The 17,670-nt window shown below is 40.3% G+C and overlaps 1 protein-coding gene across 5 annotated transcripts in view; it reads right to left on the bottom strand.

Moving 5' to 3' along the window:
• The window catches only part of STARD3NL (STARD3 N-terminal like), a 31,510-nt gene that overhangs the window by 3,088 nt on the left and 10,752 nt on the right, over positions 1–17,670 (bottom strand). For 2 of the 5 annotated variants that reach the window (XM_037383510.1, XM_037383509.1), the window contains 6 exons: positions 10,402–10,698; positions 7,510–7,587; positions 5,632–5,709; positions 3,949–4,002; positions 3,729–3,846; positions 1,104–1,202 (listed from right to left, as the gene is read on the bottom strand). In XM_037383510.1, the coding sequence (XP_037239407.1) occupies positions 1,104–1,202; positions 3,729–3,846; positions 3,949–4,002; positions 5,632–5,709; positions 7,510–7,587; positions 10,402–10,626 (652 nt within the window). In that variant the 5' untranslated portion in view covers positions 10,627–10,698. The remainder of the gene's footprint in view (positions 1–1,103; positions 1,203–3,728; positions 3,847–3,948; positions 4,003–5,631; positions 5,710–7,509; positions 7,588–10,401; positions 10,699–17,670) is intronic. The other 3 variants (XM_037383512.1, XM_037383513.1, XM_037383514.1) reach the window with 3 other exon arrangements.

The following is a 17,670-nucleotide window of genomic DNA, read 5'->3' as shown; positions in this document are numbered from 1 at the left end:
ACTACTTCCAACCGTTATTCCTCAAGATAGACTCACCGCTTTAACTAAAATGTATTTTCACTTTGAATCGTTATTTATACTTGACATTGTCTTAATGCTTTGTCAGCCCTAGATGGAGCTCTAAGACATTCATTACGCCAAGATGCTCGGCAACTACAGAGACAGCCATTAAACTGAAAAATATCAGCAACATGTGTAACTCTATAATGCACGACAGGCAAACATAGTTGTAGCAACTAGCAGATATTAATATTTGAAATATATTGCATAACACAGCATAGCTTTACATAAGAGATTTACATTTTAGTGTAAAAAGCCTGACATAGGATTTGGGGGTTCACACCGAGTCCTCAAGTAACTTAAATTTACTCAACCCATGAAGAAATTACTCATTTCCTTGAAATGCCTGCAAACACATTTGGAAGTCCTGCAGTATTTACTACTTTTTTTTTTTTTTTGATTACTTGGCTCATACCTCAAGTCGAACAAAGAACATGATATGCGCAGGTAAAGTGTAATTAACACTTACCCCCAAGTTAATACACCTACACCGTTAGCCTTTTTAGACAGAGAGGGCTTTTTCTTTTAGTTACGCGAAAAGAAAAGAGCCTCTGACCGACATTGCAGTTTGCTTTAGAGCAGCTTCAGGTCCCCTATCCCAAGATACTATAAAGCTCCAAATTTAGGCTGGATTAAATAGTGCATTCCTGCATAAACACTACTGCTAGCAAATAAAAGATCACAGAATATCTCAAGTTGGAAGGGACCCACAAAAATCATCAATGGCAGAAACAAACAATAACCGCCTCCTTTCAGCAGCGGTACCATTTTCTTTAAGATTTACCTTGTTTTTAACAACTTTAGGTCATGTCAGAAGTTCCATTAACTACACGTATTGTAATTCAGCTGATAGGTAGTAACTAAACTGAATGACTAAATAAAAAAGAATCTGTCATTTTAGGACTGCAAAGTACGCTTTTCATTTAAAAAGGAAATTAATTTTTTTCCCTTCACCCTTGCCCTGCCTTACCCACTGAAGGGGTGAAATATGCAGGACTTTAATGTCAATACCAAAAAGACATTCGCTATGCAAACGTAATTACCTGCCACAGATTCAGGAGGAGAATAGAACTGCCCGTCAGAGAGGACTCCTGGGTGAAGAAGAGCTGCTCGTTCAGAAGCATCCTGTGCTATCAAAAATCCTAAAAGGGAAACACAAAACAAATCAAAAAACAATCCTCAGTGCTATCACACAGCATTTTAAAGATCAAGTACCAATGAAGAATCTTGTATAACTTCAGGCAGATAAGGAGACACACTAGCAAAAACCAGAGATACTGTACACACGAATTAAGGAACCCTTCCTTCTGCTATGTGCAACTGTATGATTAGCATGCCATATGTAAATTCATCAATATTCACTGGGTAACTAAAACTCTAAAATACATTTTTAATGATCAGTGAGCTGCCATGCAAAACCAAATAAACTATTTTCTCACTTTGCCACTGTAAGACTCCTCATTAATGACCTGCTTTCACCTGCCCGTCTCAACATACCTAGTTACTTCAAGCTCCAACTCATTTTGGCTCAATTTCATCTAACATCAGGAAAATTATTTGGAAATAACACAGGGCTATTCTAGTGTTTAATGACAAAGACAAAAACCAAAAGAGGTTGGAAGAGAACTAATTAATCTCATCCTTACTGCCATCAACAAATCTTCTAATAATAACAGGCCAAGATGGCATTTCAGGTCAACCTAAGGCTACTGAGCATCCTTTGCTCTTTGCCACATGAAGACGGATGGGGGAAAAAAGAGCCCCAAACCTTGATGTTTACCTGAATCAGGACAGCTATCTGAGGTAGCAGCAGTTATTTAAAAATAAAAAACCAAACCTCTTTTCAACTCAAGCTACTATTTTTACATACCAATTTATCTTATTGACCAGTTCAAAGTCTCCAAAGGAGACATCTCTTTTACTTATATATCCACCCTGTCCAAAAGATGAAGGTTAGTCTCCATACTTAATAATGAATCACAGGATACTAGAAGACACATACTGGTTGGATTTTAGCTTTAAATCCTGATCACAGAAGGAAACTTTTAGAGCTTGAAGTCTCCTCCAGTGGAAAGACAGTTTTGCCCTTTTTTCTTTGTCTTTCTATTTTATTATTATTTTTATAGTTACAGGCAAAACCTCTCCAAATTATGAGCACTGTTGCATTGGGCAAAAAAATTGCTGTGGTGGGTTTTCTTTGTTTGGTCGGGTTTTTTTTAATAAAACAGAACAGTAAGGTGGAAAAAAGTCAGCTTTCACTCCCATCAGACACAGGAGAGAAAACCCACCTGTTCAAAAAGCAAAACCTATTAAAATCTGTTTTCATTGTCTGTCTCATTTAAAAGCAAATATGGCACTATATAAGTATCACCATGCAACCCAATTCAAACATACCTATCATTTGTCTGACTTAATTGCTTGAAATCAGCATTTTCCAGTATAACCGCACCTTTTTTGGGAAATATGCAGAGTTTAACTAAAAAGCATGTCTTTCTAAATACACACCATCTATTTCAAGCTCAGTAGAAATGAAGAAAGCGTCACTAAATCACACCCACAAGGATTTAGCAATAATATCTCGATTTCATGAATATAATCATCAGGTATTTACACGTGTATGTATCAAAATATGAATATGTATTCTAAAAAATGCACAAGTCTCTGAACCAGATTTCTTATCTATTGAGACAGAAGTGTGATGCAGCTGTATTTCCACACACCCCTCAAAAGAGAGGGGAGGATAAAAAGTTACCCTAGGTTTCCATTTCTCTAGGAAAAAAAACCACTTACTTAACCAACTTCTTCTTTCTTGGAGTGGTGGAAAAGAGGGAAGGGATCAAAGTAGAAAGATTGCATTTCAGAGCACTAAAAAAAATGGAGGCATCTATGCCCATGTACAGTTTTCCTTTTTACCTAATAACAGGCAAACATGCCCTTCCAACAGTGTTTCGTCCTGTTTTTCAGGTAATGATGCACAAACAACAGGTTCACTGTACAGTTACTCTCCTGCTCACAACAGGTTAACTGTACAATTACTGTCCTGCTGTTGAAACTCACAAAACATCTGTAGCAGAAATCTATGCTTTCTTTTCCTCACCACTCAAGCAATACTCTCTTTCAACTAAATCAATGGGATTCCTGCATTTAGTTGAACACAGCGAGTGTCAGATGACCCGCTGCCTCATCTCAAAGAGGCTGAAATTCACATTTGCTCTGGTCTCATTCTGTCTGTGCATGAAGCAGACACTCCACAATACTTCTCTGCTTCCCCTTTTCCACCTCAAAAGAAGTTAGTGACATTGAGTTAGTTATTGTGTCTACTCTTCCTAAAAGATACCTACTCAATGCATTACCCAGAAAATAAATTTTTACAAGCTCCAGACAGTTAAATCTTCTTAAATATCTTAAGCATACAGAATATGTACGTTCCCAAGTGCCTGACAATTTGCTGATCTGGCCCTTGCAACTTTCAACTTTGCCTCCCTCAATTAATTAAACCTCCACTTCTCTGAAGGCGTATGTTCCTTTCCAGAAAAGGAATTACTATTTAATTTTTCCCACAGCCTTTCAGATTTTGAGAAGCTGAAAGCAGCATTCTTCAGCCAGATAACATAGGATTGAATGTTGCCAACTGCTGCAGCGGCTGAGGGGAAATATCAAAAGCTTACTGTTTTCTTCTTCAGCTTCTTGCGGTAACACTTTAAAGTCCAAGAACCAAGTTTCAATCCAGGCAAGTATGAAGGATATGATGGGCAGCACATAGCCAAATGCACCCTGTGAGAACAGCTTGAAGGAAACAAAACCACACAACATTACAGAAATTACCCTGAAGAATCTTGGTTTCAAGAAAACAACAAAGTAAAACAAACATTTGATTAGAATATATACCTGTGAAATAATTACTTTTGCTAATAAAAAGGCACTGGTCACTGCTGTTGTAAACTGAAAGAGATAGGGTAAGAATAGTTAAGACTAATAAATGGATTTACTTTCTTATTTCTGCCATTATCTATCAGTTGTAACTTTAAATATTTACCAAATTTACCAACAACAGCAAGATCATAGATTAATAAAAAAAAAAATGTAACAAGTATGGTACACTTAAAAGTGTTATTAAAATAACCCCCATATAAAAGTAACTTTTAATACAGACATCTCCAAATCCTGATTTCCATACAGCAAATAGGCGGTTTAGATGCTACACATATGCTCAGTTATATAAACTGTGATCTTGCTGTATAATGAAGATCCAGTATTGCATTCTCCAAGTCCCTTAAAAAAAATAATAAATCTATCTATGTGTTTGGGAAAAAGCAAACAAATTGCTCCAAATGCCTTTCACTGCCATACAAATAAAAGATTCATTTCAAATGCCAAATCATCTTTGTAGAAGTAAATTTGAATTAATATTTTAATTCACACACTGATATTGTGAAAAATTAATCACTTTGAAGACCTGATACTCCCTGACATATTTTAAAAAAATGGAAGGCTGCATAAAATGTCTGAAAAAAAACCCAGAAAAAAAGCAGGGGAGAGTACTGTTCACTTAAGGAAGGCTCCCACATCTAGTAGCGCATTCAAGTCCAGCAATTCTTTAAATAATAGCAGAACCTAACTAGCTTCTGGTAAGCACAGGTGGGATTTTAAGATTAACGGCTTCTGCAAAACCTTCAGTGAAGCTTTATATATCTAATTGCTTACTACCACGATGGCTTCAGTCTCACCACCTCACAAACAACTGCATCAAGTTGGAGGATGTCATTGGAAGAAAGACTCTAAAGCTACACAGCTAAGAGTAAGGGATTTCGCAAGGCACGCACTTAAAAACCCCACTATCAGAACAGCAGTTACTATTATGTATGTGTTTGTGCCATGCTAATACCACCATTTAAAAAGCAATCATGGCGTGTGATTGCACATGAACACGTTCCACATGCACCTACCACAGTCTAAGGGAAAAAGTCTAAGATTTATAGCACAGTAAGCCAGCAATACGCCCACTGTATTCTAATCTATAGTACTGACTGGTGGAAGTACGAACATCATCAGGTTTGGCTTCTTTCTCATCCACACAGTACAGCTGCATTACAGGTATTTTCTCAAAGCCACTGTGATTGCCTACAGTTCTCAAGAATTTTATGAAGCAATACAGGTGCTAGTGCTCAAGGGCTGGCACCTAAGCGTGTGGGAGTTAACGGACAGCTGGTTCTCTGGTACAGTAACGCTAATTCTTTTTGAATACTGTTCACTATCTCAAATGCAAATATATTTCAAATATTCATTAACAAGTCAGAGGTAACAAGCAGACTAGCCATCCATACTGGATTCAAAATAAGTCTTCAATTTGTATTAACATGATACCTAATAAGGACCACACCCACTGTGCTATTAACTTCTTGTCTTTAGGCTGAAAATCTTCCAGAACAGAAGTTTTTCATCTGTTACTGTACAGTGAATTTTTATATATAGCATCAAGATGATTCTTAACATACAAGCGTTAAGAGGCATCTAAAATTTTGTGTTTGATCCATTCTAGTTAAAACTCCGTTATGCTTGGCTACTACTCACAGCTATTGCCCACCAATGGCGCAGTCTGCACATTGCATATGCAAGTATTAACACCTTAAATCGAAAGACTGCCAGTAGCTATAGAGAAAGGAAAAAAATATTTGTTGGTTAATTCAGAACATAGAAGAACCACAAGATTCTCAGCTCACTGAACATAGTAACTGCTTACAAAACAACTTAAACAGGACAATCAGAGTTCTGTTATCAAGAAACAAATTTGAGTGTGTGCTTATAAAACACACATAGAATGTAATTTCCCACTTGTAAAGCAAACAGCACCACTCACATGCCTACACAGGCTCAAATATGCAAGTATGTGCAATTCCAAAAATAAGTTAAAAACGTAAGAAAGCTAAACAAAGTAAGTGCATGATCACTTTAACTAACTGGAATCTACGCATCTATAAATCTAGATGTAGTTAATCCAGCAAATTCCTTGAGCATCACGGTGAATCTCACTGATCTTACTAGCGTGCTAATGTGCAAGAATATCATTAAAACCTATAAAGATTTCACAAACATCTTTTTTTGACACAAAATGGGAATAATTTTGAAAACCAATTTTCTACGTACTACATTTTTTTTATTTATTGAAATATTAACTTTGCAGCAATCAATTATTCTTTATGGACATGTCTGCAATAGCAGGCCGGTCCAAATATTTTGCAGTAAAGTTACACAATTTCTAGGCCAGAAAATTAAATCAATAGCAGACAGATGAGATTTCTGAATCAGGGACCCTAACCCTCAATTCCCCTGTTTATTTTTTGATATAGATTGCCTCCAACTTGTTTTAAAAGGTGTGTTCAGAATCTAAGAAATGTGAAACAAATGCATAAAAATTAAGAGAAGTCAAGGACGGACATGGCCAGAGGTATAATGAACTCATTTAATCTTACACAAATATAGATGTTTCAGAAACAGAAGAAAACCTGTATAAACCCACAAATTATTTTGCAGAATTCAATGACCTAGTCCCTTCCCAGGAAATAAAAGTCTATTATTATACATTACACGTTTTTAACCTTTGGTTCAACTACAGGGCGAAGTGATTTGCAAAGCATCAACATTTACAGGTAACACTTTTTTGCTTTCTGCAGTAAGGTATATCATGGAGAACCTGCCAGCAAAATAATGAGAGAGAAAGGGAGAAGTAGCTTAGTTTGCTAGCTTAAGAAATTTTTGTAGCTGGTACCTCATTCTATTTGATACAGCAAATGGTCCGGTCCAATGCAGAAGCAAGGATGGGGTTTTTTTATCATTTCTGAATATAGTCATCACTATAAAATGACTGATACCAAACCAACTCATCTCTGCCAGGCAAGACATGGTAAAATTAATGATCTTGCAAAAACATGGAGCCCTTTAGAAGAACTGTAAAGAAACAGCTTTTACTTTGAGATCAGTAACTTGGCCCATGCAGTGCAAAATGCATTGCAACTACAGAGCTACAGCGCTGCTGAAAGACACTCTCCTCACTGCAACTGACATTTCTCTCCATGGACAAAAACATCGATTTAAACAAAATGATGTTACAGCTGGAGGACTACTGGTCTTGTTCCCTTAACAAACTATCTTTATGCCACATCAATCTCCCATTCTGGACTGAGTTTTTCATCTCCTCTTCCGTGACCCCAAAGCAGAAGATGTCCCTAAGTGTCCCTAAGCATCTCTATCCACAGGCTCCACGAGCCTGCTGCCAAAACAGGACTGGGCAATCCCTAGGTGGGTGAAATTTGGCACAAGTCCTTCTGGTTTAAATTATCAAGAAAAAAATCAAGCCTTTCACAAGACTCAAACTAGGGAATATCTGTGGAAGGAAGAACATGGGAAAACTACACTTTCGCTGTTTTTTTTCTTTTTTTAAAGAACACTTACAAATATATCAAAATATGAAGAAGAGTAGTCATACTGTAGGACTTCTTTCTCTAAGGTAGTCTCAATGCCTCCTTTCACCTACAAAGAAACAACAACACACACACAGCTTTAGAACAGAAGTTACTGAAGGCAAAATACACACAAATCTGATAGGCGAAATTAACAGCTCCCCAGTGATGTACAAGAAGATCACTAAACTAAGTACAGAGGTCATATATGCTAAAATTGTCAATTTCAAGATTAGTCCTTATTTGGTTTTCATGATTATATACAATTTTCAAAGTGAAAACACCTAGGACTATGACCTGGCCTATGCAAGCTACATTTCAGACTGTCCCAAAATAAAAGCAAACAAGTTGTTGAGGGAAGAAGAAATTATTAACTGTAAGGTATTAAAGAAAATTCACAGAGCATTTTATGCCTCGTAAGTAGGATCCAAACAGCTGATCAAAAAGCCACCTAGAAACTACCTCCAAGTTAGTCACATTAGCAAACAGAAAATAAAAGTAACTGAATTCATACTGCAGATCATCTCCTCTCAGCATACATCTATTTGTTTAAAGAGAGCTGAGAAAAAAATCCCGCTGTAAAAAACACAGAAGCTACAACTGTTAGACCATTCTGCCACAAATAACTAACACCCAAGTTTAATTCTTTCATTGCTTGAGAAGATTCAAAACTACATCTTTAGCCAGTGTTTCCTTCCAGTGGAAAGATTTATCACTTTTCTGTTCAAACTGGGTCAGTAAGAAAATAATTACAGATGTACTGGGTCAGAGGGTGAGAGGAGTATGTATCTTAGTTGGGAGTGAAAAACCTTAGTGTTCACATCCCATTGTTTTCAATATTAAATTCAGTAATTAAGCACTGCATGAAATAGTTCTGTAAAGCACTGGGAAACTATGAGCAGAAGGCTTTAGTATTGAATTTGACTACTGTCATCCTTTTAAAGAAAGGAGCTACCAAAGCATGCCAACAACATACGCTCACCATCTCAAAGCACTACAGTCTAGACACTTGCACACTTTTTCCAACGATACTGCTGGACAGTGTTTTTCTGAGACTAATTCCAACTCCAAATTTCCTCTATTTCTTCTCCTCTCCCTCCTCTCTATGGCTACCTGACAAATAACTTTCTAAATATAGCTTCCCCTTGGTCGCTTTACTGCATCAGATGTGATCATCTGTTTCCAGCATAAATAAGGAAAACCAACACACCCCCTTCCAAGCTGTTCACTGCGTGGCTGCATGCGCACCATGTTAACATAAAGATGAACAGAAATCCATCACAGCCTTGAGTTAGGGTTTGCTCAAACTACCATGGAGCTAATCCCTGAAGAGTTTAAAAAACAAATTACACCTAAGCACACTGGATAAGAGTGACAAAGGGAAAACAATACTTACAGGAACTCTGGCAGCAGTTCTGGTCCCATTACTTATGCAGCAGTGATGAACAGCCCTAATGCAGTGCTATTTGACTTCCCAATGAACAAAACAATTCAAAAAACAGAGCAAAACACCCCTAACCTGTGTCAGATCCCAGGTATCAAAAGATAGCTTCTAATATGACTTCTGAAGACAAAAAAAACACCTGTTTTTCATCCCTGCTGACATTTGGCAGTACAGGACTCCAGTATGTTCTCCTCAAAACAAAGCTTTTCACAAAGAAAACTGCTAGAATCTTGAAGTCCCTTAATGCTGTGGCATTCAAAACGGAACATCATGAGCTGGTAGCATTTTCTATACATATATATTCATATATATTCTATAAATATACTGAGAGCACTAATATGAAAATCTGTACTCTGAATCCTCGACAAGAGATACAAACCCAGACTCTGCTCCTCTTAGTCGAACAAGCTGTTGAGAAACTGGCCAAAAAAAAAAAAAAAAGAAATGCATCAGAACACTATGCTGCTTTTCTGAGACAGGCTAACTTTATGCACTGGATACAACAGTCTTTCCACCTAGAGGGGCAACAGTCACAAAATTACAGCATTCAGGCAAGCACAGTGTGCTTTCTCAAATTAAACTGGAAAGTGTATTTTTCACTACAGCAGTGAACTACTTGAACAGTCAGCTCCCAAAACTTTGCAATGTCAGATCAATAACCAAGGTTATTTATCTTGTAAAGGAATGCTGACAAAAAATGTTTACTCAAGATCTTTCTTGTCTAGGAAACTTCATTCCTCCAATTTTTCCTGTATGCCCTTTCTTAAATGAATACCTGAGATTATAGCTTAAAACCCATCTCAAGAACTGGGATGCTACTTATGAAATAATGACAAATCAGCTATCCTACTGCTTTCTGGAAATTTCAGGAAAACCGCCTTGTTTTGAAAATTACAAATGCTGGAGTTTAAAGGTGGCAACTGTGGGAGTTTATGTTGTTTAAATGCACACAGCCATACATGACACAATGTATAGTATACTAATTTTACCTCAAAGAAAATACATCACAGCAAAAGAAAGGGTCTGGCCATTAGAAGTCTTTCCAGGGACTAACACCTCAGTGAAATATCGCTGACTTTGAGTTACTCAGAAAGCAAATTCTTGAATACTGTTAACATTCACACATATTGCCAAATTCAGACACACAGTACTTGCTGCTTGAAAAGTTCACTGGATTTCTAATGATTTCTTCAGCACAGGTCATAGACTACAGGAACATCAAAATGTTTAATGATAAGAAGATAATAAATCATGTATCCTAATGACTAAAAGTAGATGCAGTTGAGTCAATCATATGTTATTGAAAGCTTAACAGTAAGAAGCTGCTTTAATTTAAATAGATTCATGGCATATAATTTGGGATAGAAAAGAGCAACTTAATAACCACTCCTGAAGTGAACAAATAAATTGAAATCTAAGGGTACTGAAAAGACAACTCACATTTAATTCTATTATCCACAGCAAGGTTATGAATAAGAGATCAAATGTAACAAACAAACAGAAAGTCCTTCTGACATCCGATATGCCTTTCTTCTCTCTGCCTTCATATGACTCAATCCTTGCCATCAGCTGCGCTGGGTTGATGGAGTGGACATCCCGCAAGGAAGGACAGGATTCCACATGGCTACTGTGAGCATTTTCTGCATCACCTGGCACCCGATTCATCCTGGGTTTGCTTAGAGTGGTGGTCTTCCAGTTTCACCATCACTAGAAGGCTGATCCATACAGGAAGAATTTCTAAATAAAGAAAGAAAAGCAAAACACATTAGTTACCAAACCCCCCAGAATTCCAGCAGGTATTTTCATCTTACTATGGCAGTTCTCTTTTTGCTAAACTGATGACAAGTAGGTTTTACAAATTGTTTCTAAAATAAGATCTATCTAGGCTCTCTTCATGTCTCAGAGGATTTATGAAACAAGAGGAGTAATGTTCAATTAGACTGGTGGGAATAAGGGAGCGCTGTCCAGATTTAGAAGGCTCCATTCTCCACATTGTTAGAGTGAGACCATTAAACATGAATGAATACAGAGCATGATGCTGTGCATCTTCAAGGTTTCCAATTCTGATTTAAATGCTCTCAACAGGAAGCTAACTTAGAGGAAGTTCCACACACCATTCCTGAAAAATGGCAGTGTTAGCTCCCAGCACAACCAAAGCTGACACAACCGAAAGATTAAAAGTACATTAAACCCCCTGTATACTATATTAATCATTCTATAAAGCAAATACACTGCTATTTGTTCTATAGATAAATTCAGCTGCTATGACAAGTTACATTGTCAGATGGGGTGTCACTGAAAAATCTGTATGCAACCCAGTGGTTAAAGGTAATGCAATTATCGTAAGACTGTTCTGACTACAAGGCTTTTAAAAAAACTCAAAAAACAACACAGGTTAAATTTCTTATAAAACTGGAGCAGTTTGATGTGTGATTCACTCCATTACTCCATGAGAACCTTTTTTCCAATTAAAGCTTCTAGAAAGAGTTGACTAAGAAGGTCACAAAAGCTTCAAGGAAACATAAAGAAAAAAATAATTTTATGTAAAATACTCAAAAGATTAAGCTATACATCCCACAACACAGATCACATCAGACAACCTCCAGTAACACTGAGGGAATAGCTTTTTGAAATTCAAGACCAAAAGTTTGTCTCTTGCTGTGTGGGCTGCCTTTCAGTAAACTGCAGAACAAAAAGAGGAACCTTTGCCTCTTCTATTCCAACAGTGTTTCAGATCCACGTCTGCAAGAACAGTCAGTCGAAGCACAACAGGAAAAGCAGACAGGGCATCTGTAACACACCACTAAGCAAACGCAAGGACACGGGGAAAAGAAAGGTGGAGCAGGGAGCTGCCAGTGCACACTCATCACAGCCAAGGAAGAGGCGGGCCAGCCAGGGACACCCAATGTCCTGGTCAAGTCACACATAACAGCCTTTAGGTAGTTCAAAGTCTGCTTTTCGTAGGCTGTGTCATGAGAATGGTAACAAACCCGCACCGAAACTGAAACGACCTTGCCTGCATAAACAAGCAGTCAGAGGCACACCAAGCCAGTTATCCATCACCATCGCACTGTGGTAGCTGGCTGTGGGTCAAACCAAGCACAAGGCCAAGCGCAAGCACAGGCAGGCTACTGCCACTCTGCTCCTGCCCGGCAGTCAGCCCCAGGATGCTCCTGCCCATGGCTTTCCAAAGCCAACCCGAGGTGTATGTCTTGTGGTTCTCAGCCATAAATCACGGGACCAGGAAAGCTGACAGGCCTTTCACTGGACCTATCTCCTTTAAAGAGGTATGAGCAGAGCACAAGACAACAGAAATTAGGAAGTGGGAATATGAGACTGAGATAATCAGTTTCATCATTAATCAGAAGAAAATAAAGACAGAAATTGTTGTATGGCACTCACTCCTGTTTCAAGATCTTTTCAAGCAGATTTACAACTGACCAACTCCATTATTTCTCATTGCCGTCCTCTTGTTTACCTGACTTCAGGATTTGTGCAATGACTTTTCCCAGTAAGTACTAGCCTCAGCTCTGTTAACACATGCTCCCTCCCTTCCCCCAAGTCATGCACAAATTAGAATTTATAAACACCGTTAGGCAAGTGGACAAACTTTGAAGCTAAACAGAACTTGTATCAGGTTTCTACCTTAAAAAAAAAAACAACAAACCACACAAAAACACCCTAACAAAACTAACCACACTTGTACAGTTACAGTACTGAAAGGACCAAGTTTTACAGTACAAACATGAATGCAGATTTACTCCACATTAAGAATTCCAGTGAACCTGCTTCTCTCCAACTATCCCATGTTAATATACATTTTAAGTCAGAAATTGTTCTGCAATTATTCTATACCTCTGTTTCAAATACCAGCCACCAAACCTTATTCTACAAATCACGTTTATCTGTTATTTTGATATTATTCACGTTATCTCAAACACCTGTCTACTCAAAAGAGAACATATCATTTAACTATTTACTATGCAAAAACATATTTCAGTACAGTACACAATAAAGTTGAGTAGAAACATGGTTATCTCATAATGTTCCCTAGTACAACTAGTCCATACCCAAGGATTCATGTTGCTTGACAGAAAAAACATTTTGAAAAGTAAGTAAAACTTCTGAAGAACTACCATTTATGCTGCCCTATCTTCCCCTGAACACAAAACACCATTAATTTCATTAGTACCATCAGACTCACAATTCTACAGAATACAAAAGAAAATGAAATGGTTCAGTTCAGCTGAAAGGGACCCACAATGATCACCTGGTCCAAGTACCTGACTGCTTCAGGGCTGACCAGAAGCTAAATCATGGTTTTAAGGGCATTGTCCAAATGCCTCTTAAACACTGACAGGTTTGGGGCATTGACCTCCTCTCCAGGAAGCCTTGATGGGAAAAGGCTTTAACTTTGAACAGAACAGAGCTATAAATAACCAGTATTTTCTTAGAAGATCTCAAAGTGAAGCTCACATGGTACTGCACACCAGAAAACAAGATGATGCTGTGCCTGCCACAGGACCCTCATAGGGCTCTACATGGAGCCAACATTTCGCTTTCTGCCTGCAAATGCTATTTAGCTTTATGCTTGCAGCAGAGGAGGTAAATCCTAAATGAAAGGAGACGTCCTAATTTTGGAGTATTGTTTAGGTTTGTGTTGTTACGCATCCTGGCACCAGGTAGCTGCAGGGTACCAGATTCCAATGGCAAAGGAGATCACTGACACTGTTATATTCCTAATGAGAGAAGACACATAACCATCTTTGGCTGCCCTTCTCAGCCTGTTTTATGGGTTTGTAGAAAAGACACGGGGGACCAAATCCAGGTGTAAAGGTTCCTAAACACCCACATTTCTTCTCAGGCAATGCAAATCCCTGAAACACCTGCCCAGCCTGACTCGGTACCCGTGGGGTTTGCTCATGCAGGCGCTGCTCACTCGGAGCCCAACAGCCCCGTGGGGACCAGCCTCCATCTCCTCCGTGGCAAGGAGGCCTTGGGTAGATTTGACCTTTCAGGCTCACTTCAAGGAAGCACCGGACATTTGCACCTCCTGCTGAAGCGGCCAGATTGAGCACAAAACCATCTCTAGGTGCTGGAAATCAACAGTCAGCGCTTATGACCCTGTCCTCTCCTTTCCAAGAAAAGTTTCTTAGTTAACTGAGCTGCTGAATTTGGACAGGGAAAGCGCCTAACTCCCTTCCATTTAATTTCCACCTTGTGCTAGCGCACGCTGCCAAAATGATATTGCCCTTAGGATTATTTCTTCCAACAGTCTCACTCCTACAGATGTGGATGAAAAGGACAGATGGTCCCCGTGGGAGACATTAGCAGAAATCATCAGAGGGAGAAGGCCAGAACAAAGCAAGGCAGGACACGTTCCCATGCACCTGCTGCCTCTCCCATCGCACCAGCCACCCGAGCTGGACTTGTGAAACGGGCAATGGCAACAACTAAGCCACGGGAAGGCAAAGTGCTGTTGTGCTTCAAAGAGTGGCGCCAGTATGGCCCGTGTTAGAGCAGCGCTCGTATGATGCCAGGCGCTGCTTGCAAATGAAATCTGCCTCCCCGGAGGATCTTTTCTAAGAGCAGAAGGAAATGTTGGATGTTGCCTCCCTGCAAGTCATGTCCCAGGCAGCCAAAAGCACCAGGCAAGGCTGGCCAAGCACAATACATCTTTCAAGCTTCCTCCTTTATTTCTACAGCAGCTGCTTGAAACACAGCTGTCAAAGGGCTTTCTTTACAGCAGGAAGACGTATGTGGCATGTGTTTGGTCAGGTGTCTCAAGCGCTACAATGAACTTTGGGCCACCTGAACCCGAGGGTGTGAGCACAATCCCCACACTCGAGCGCTGTAAACAGCACTTGCGTTGTAGCGATAACGCTCACGCTCAAGTGCCCTGCTGCGTAACAGCGGTTCATAGGAAACTGTTTGGGATGAGATATGAACCCAAGATGTGGCCGACAGTGGCCATAGTTAAAACAGAAAAGCCAAGAAACTGTGAACAAACGAGAAAAGCCAAGTAACACCTGCACTTCCAAAAAAATTTCCATCTACATTGGCTAAAAGGAGTGACCTTTGGTTTTTTGATGTGGTAGTCAGTGCCAATTATATAGGAAATTGTTACTTCCAGTCTGGATTGTTGCTAGATACAGCACAGTACAGGAATGCAATTAGTACAGCTAGAGCTAATTCTTTTGGGATGTGCTCCTTCAGCATCCCTTTGCCCCACAGGGCCCTCTGAAAAGAGGAAGCATGGTCTTAGAATGCACTGGCTACTGGTTAATTTTCCAGCATCACTCAAAACATTGCGTTTAGCTTTAAAAGTCCATATAGTCTGAATTCCTTCCTACTGACAGTCTGCCTTTTGCCTCAGAGCTGTCTGGACAGGGGGCTCTCGCGGCAAGGGAATTAATCTCCAGCCTCCCTCTGATGGCTGATCCATCAGACACCCATCTGGACACATGCGAGGGCCTCTCGTCACACTGAGCTGTCACCAAAACGTTGAGATCCTTTAACAGAATAAACATAGCCTGGCAGCTTTCTGCACACTGATTAGCACCACAAAATGTGTGTTAGAAGACTGTTTTCCATAGTGTCTTTCATTAATTACAAAACCAGTCTTAAGTACGTTCCTTTGTAACCAAGTAACATAATCAGTCATTTAATCACACCAGCATTCTCAGGTGGTTTCAGGCAGGTGTATAAAAAGCAAAATCTTCAGTCCTTCTTTGCAGCTATCTTACAGGTGCGGAGAGGCACTGGCCTTTTAGTGTTGGATGGCCAGCTAGCCAGCCACCTCCATACCCATCTCAGCATGACCAGCAACAACCTTCCTCTTCACTAAATCACTGCAGGATTCATTTAAAAAATCATCAGCCACCTTTATGCACACAGCTGGAGAGTAAAGCATATCCTTGCAGACAGCTGTGCCACTAACTGCATCACACTGACCCACCAGTGCTTGAACTCTTGTCGCTTTTCCACTCTCGGGGCTGATGGGGCGCTTTCTCCAATGGAACTTCCACAGGGGAAGCTCCGTTAACATCAGCTGTGGCTATTTTCTTCCCTAAGAAGCAGACATCCATTTGGAAAGTGACTGGACTGACACCACCAGCTCCACGTCCAGAGCCCACCCACACGGCCCGTCTGCTGCTCAGCCGGCAGGTGCAGGGCTGGATCTGCTGGTCATGGCTGCATGGAGCTGGACACCACCAGGCTACTGATGGGTGAAAGCCCCCTTAACACAGCTCTCAGGCTCCACCATTCATGCCTGGACATCATCAGATCTATGAAGCAGCGAGGTTCATGCTCAAGTCTTTCAAATTTAGATTGCAGAAAAACATCATTCAGGATCGGTAGGCTTCCTGCCTTCTCCAAAGATACGTTTATTGCACACATCCTAGTCTCCATTTCATGCCACCCACAAACCAGAACAAGATGTACCTCACGGTAGAGTTCTGCAGCCCCCACCCTCGCTACCGGCTGAAGCTCGCGCGGAAGAGATACCCCCTACATCAACCCACCACGCATGAAGGACTGCGGGGCAGGAACAGGTAACACAACGTCAGGTGGAGCGCCGTCGGTTTCTGCTACAATTTGAAAAGACAGGAGTAGGCAAATGTTCCTGGAGGCACAAGTAAGTCACAGGGTGACTATAAGCCACAGATGTGATCCTGGCAAACGCATTCTTGTGTGACAGGCAAGGTATCTGTATCGGAAGGACAAGCATTGTGCAAAGCCCTGGGGAGCACCCACCTGCACCACTATGGACATTTCTCATTCCTTGGGCTCAAGAAAGGTATGTTCCATCTGGGATGAAGGCAGGCAAAGACAAAGGCAGTTGATTAGGAGCATGGAGGACCTACAGAAGACGACAACTACAAGAAGCCAGACAAAGGCTGAAAGGGCTGCCATCGCTCCCAAGAAAGGTATCAAGGAGGAAGCCTAAAGCGGGAAAAGAGCTACTGAAAAAGAACACAAAGCAACCCAGGACTTCTTTCCCAGACGAAGACCTCACCATAACAAGTGTTGTAACACATGGCATTTTGTGCATTGGTAAGGAATGATGAGGAAGTCATGCATGCCGTCTGTCTCTGCAAAATTTACACAGAGGGAACAACCCCCCTTTCTTCCGTCTCCGGCATCATGACAACCAAAGAAATGTATATGGTATAAAACCGACTCCCCCTTTGGGTTTTTTATATAACCTCAATGTACATATGACTTCTGGCACACACGTACAAAACAAGAACAAAGTACTTGTGTTAATCCTTCAGTACTCAAAATACTAAATCGTAAAGGAAAAGGAGATTTGCCAGGGGTTTAGGTAAGCTCTGAACATCTTCTCACAAATCAAGGTATGTAAACAGCGCTCATAAAGGTGGAAGTCACAAATGAACTGTGGAAGTTTTACCCCACAAATGAAGCATATTTTGTACCCCATATAACCACGGCCAGCTGCGTAGCTTGGATTCAGTGGGAGAAGATGTGATGGCAATAGCAGCAATGGGCTATACTTGCTGTTAGAAAGAGTTGTCTGGCTGTGCTTTGGGCATGGACCCAAGTGTTCTAGGTCTGAAAATGACCAGCCTTTCCGCCACACCAGCAAAACCTCTGCTCACTTGGTTTTCTAAGCCTGTGCCATTTCCATGGCATCTGTGGCACCGACCATCCCTGCCTACAGCTCTGGCTACGCTTTTGGCTTTG

This window comes from Falco rusticolus, chromosome 4 (assembly GCF_015220075.1).
Source record: "Falco rusticolus isolate bFalRus1 chromosome 4, bFalRus1.pri, whole genome shotgun sequence".
NCBI lineage: Eukaryota > Metazoa > Chordata > Aves > Falconiformes > Falconidae > Falco > Falco rusticolus.
Note: the sequence above shows the minus strand (reverse complement) of the source record. Positions and strands in the feature narration are given on the sequence as shown.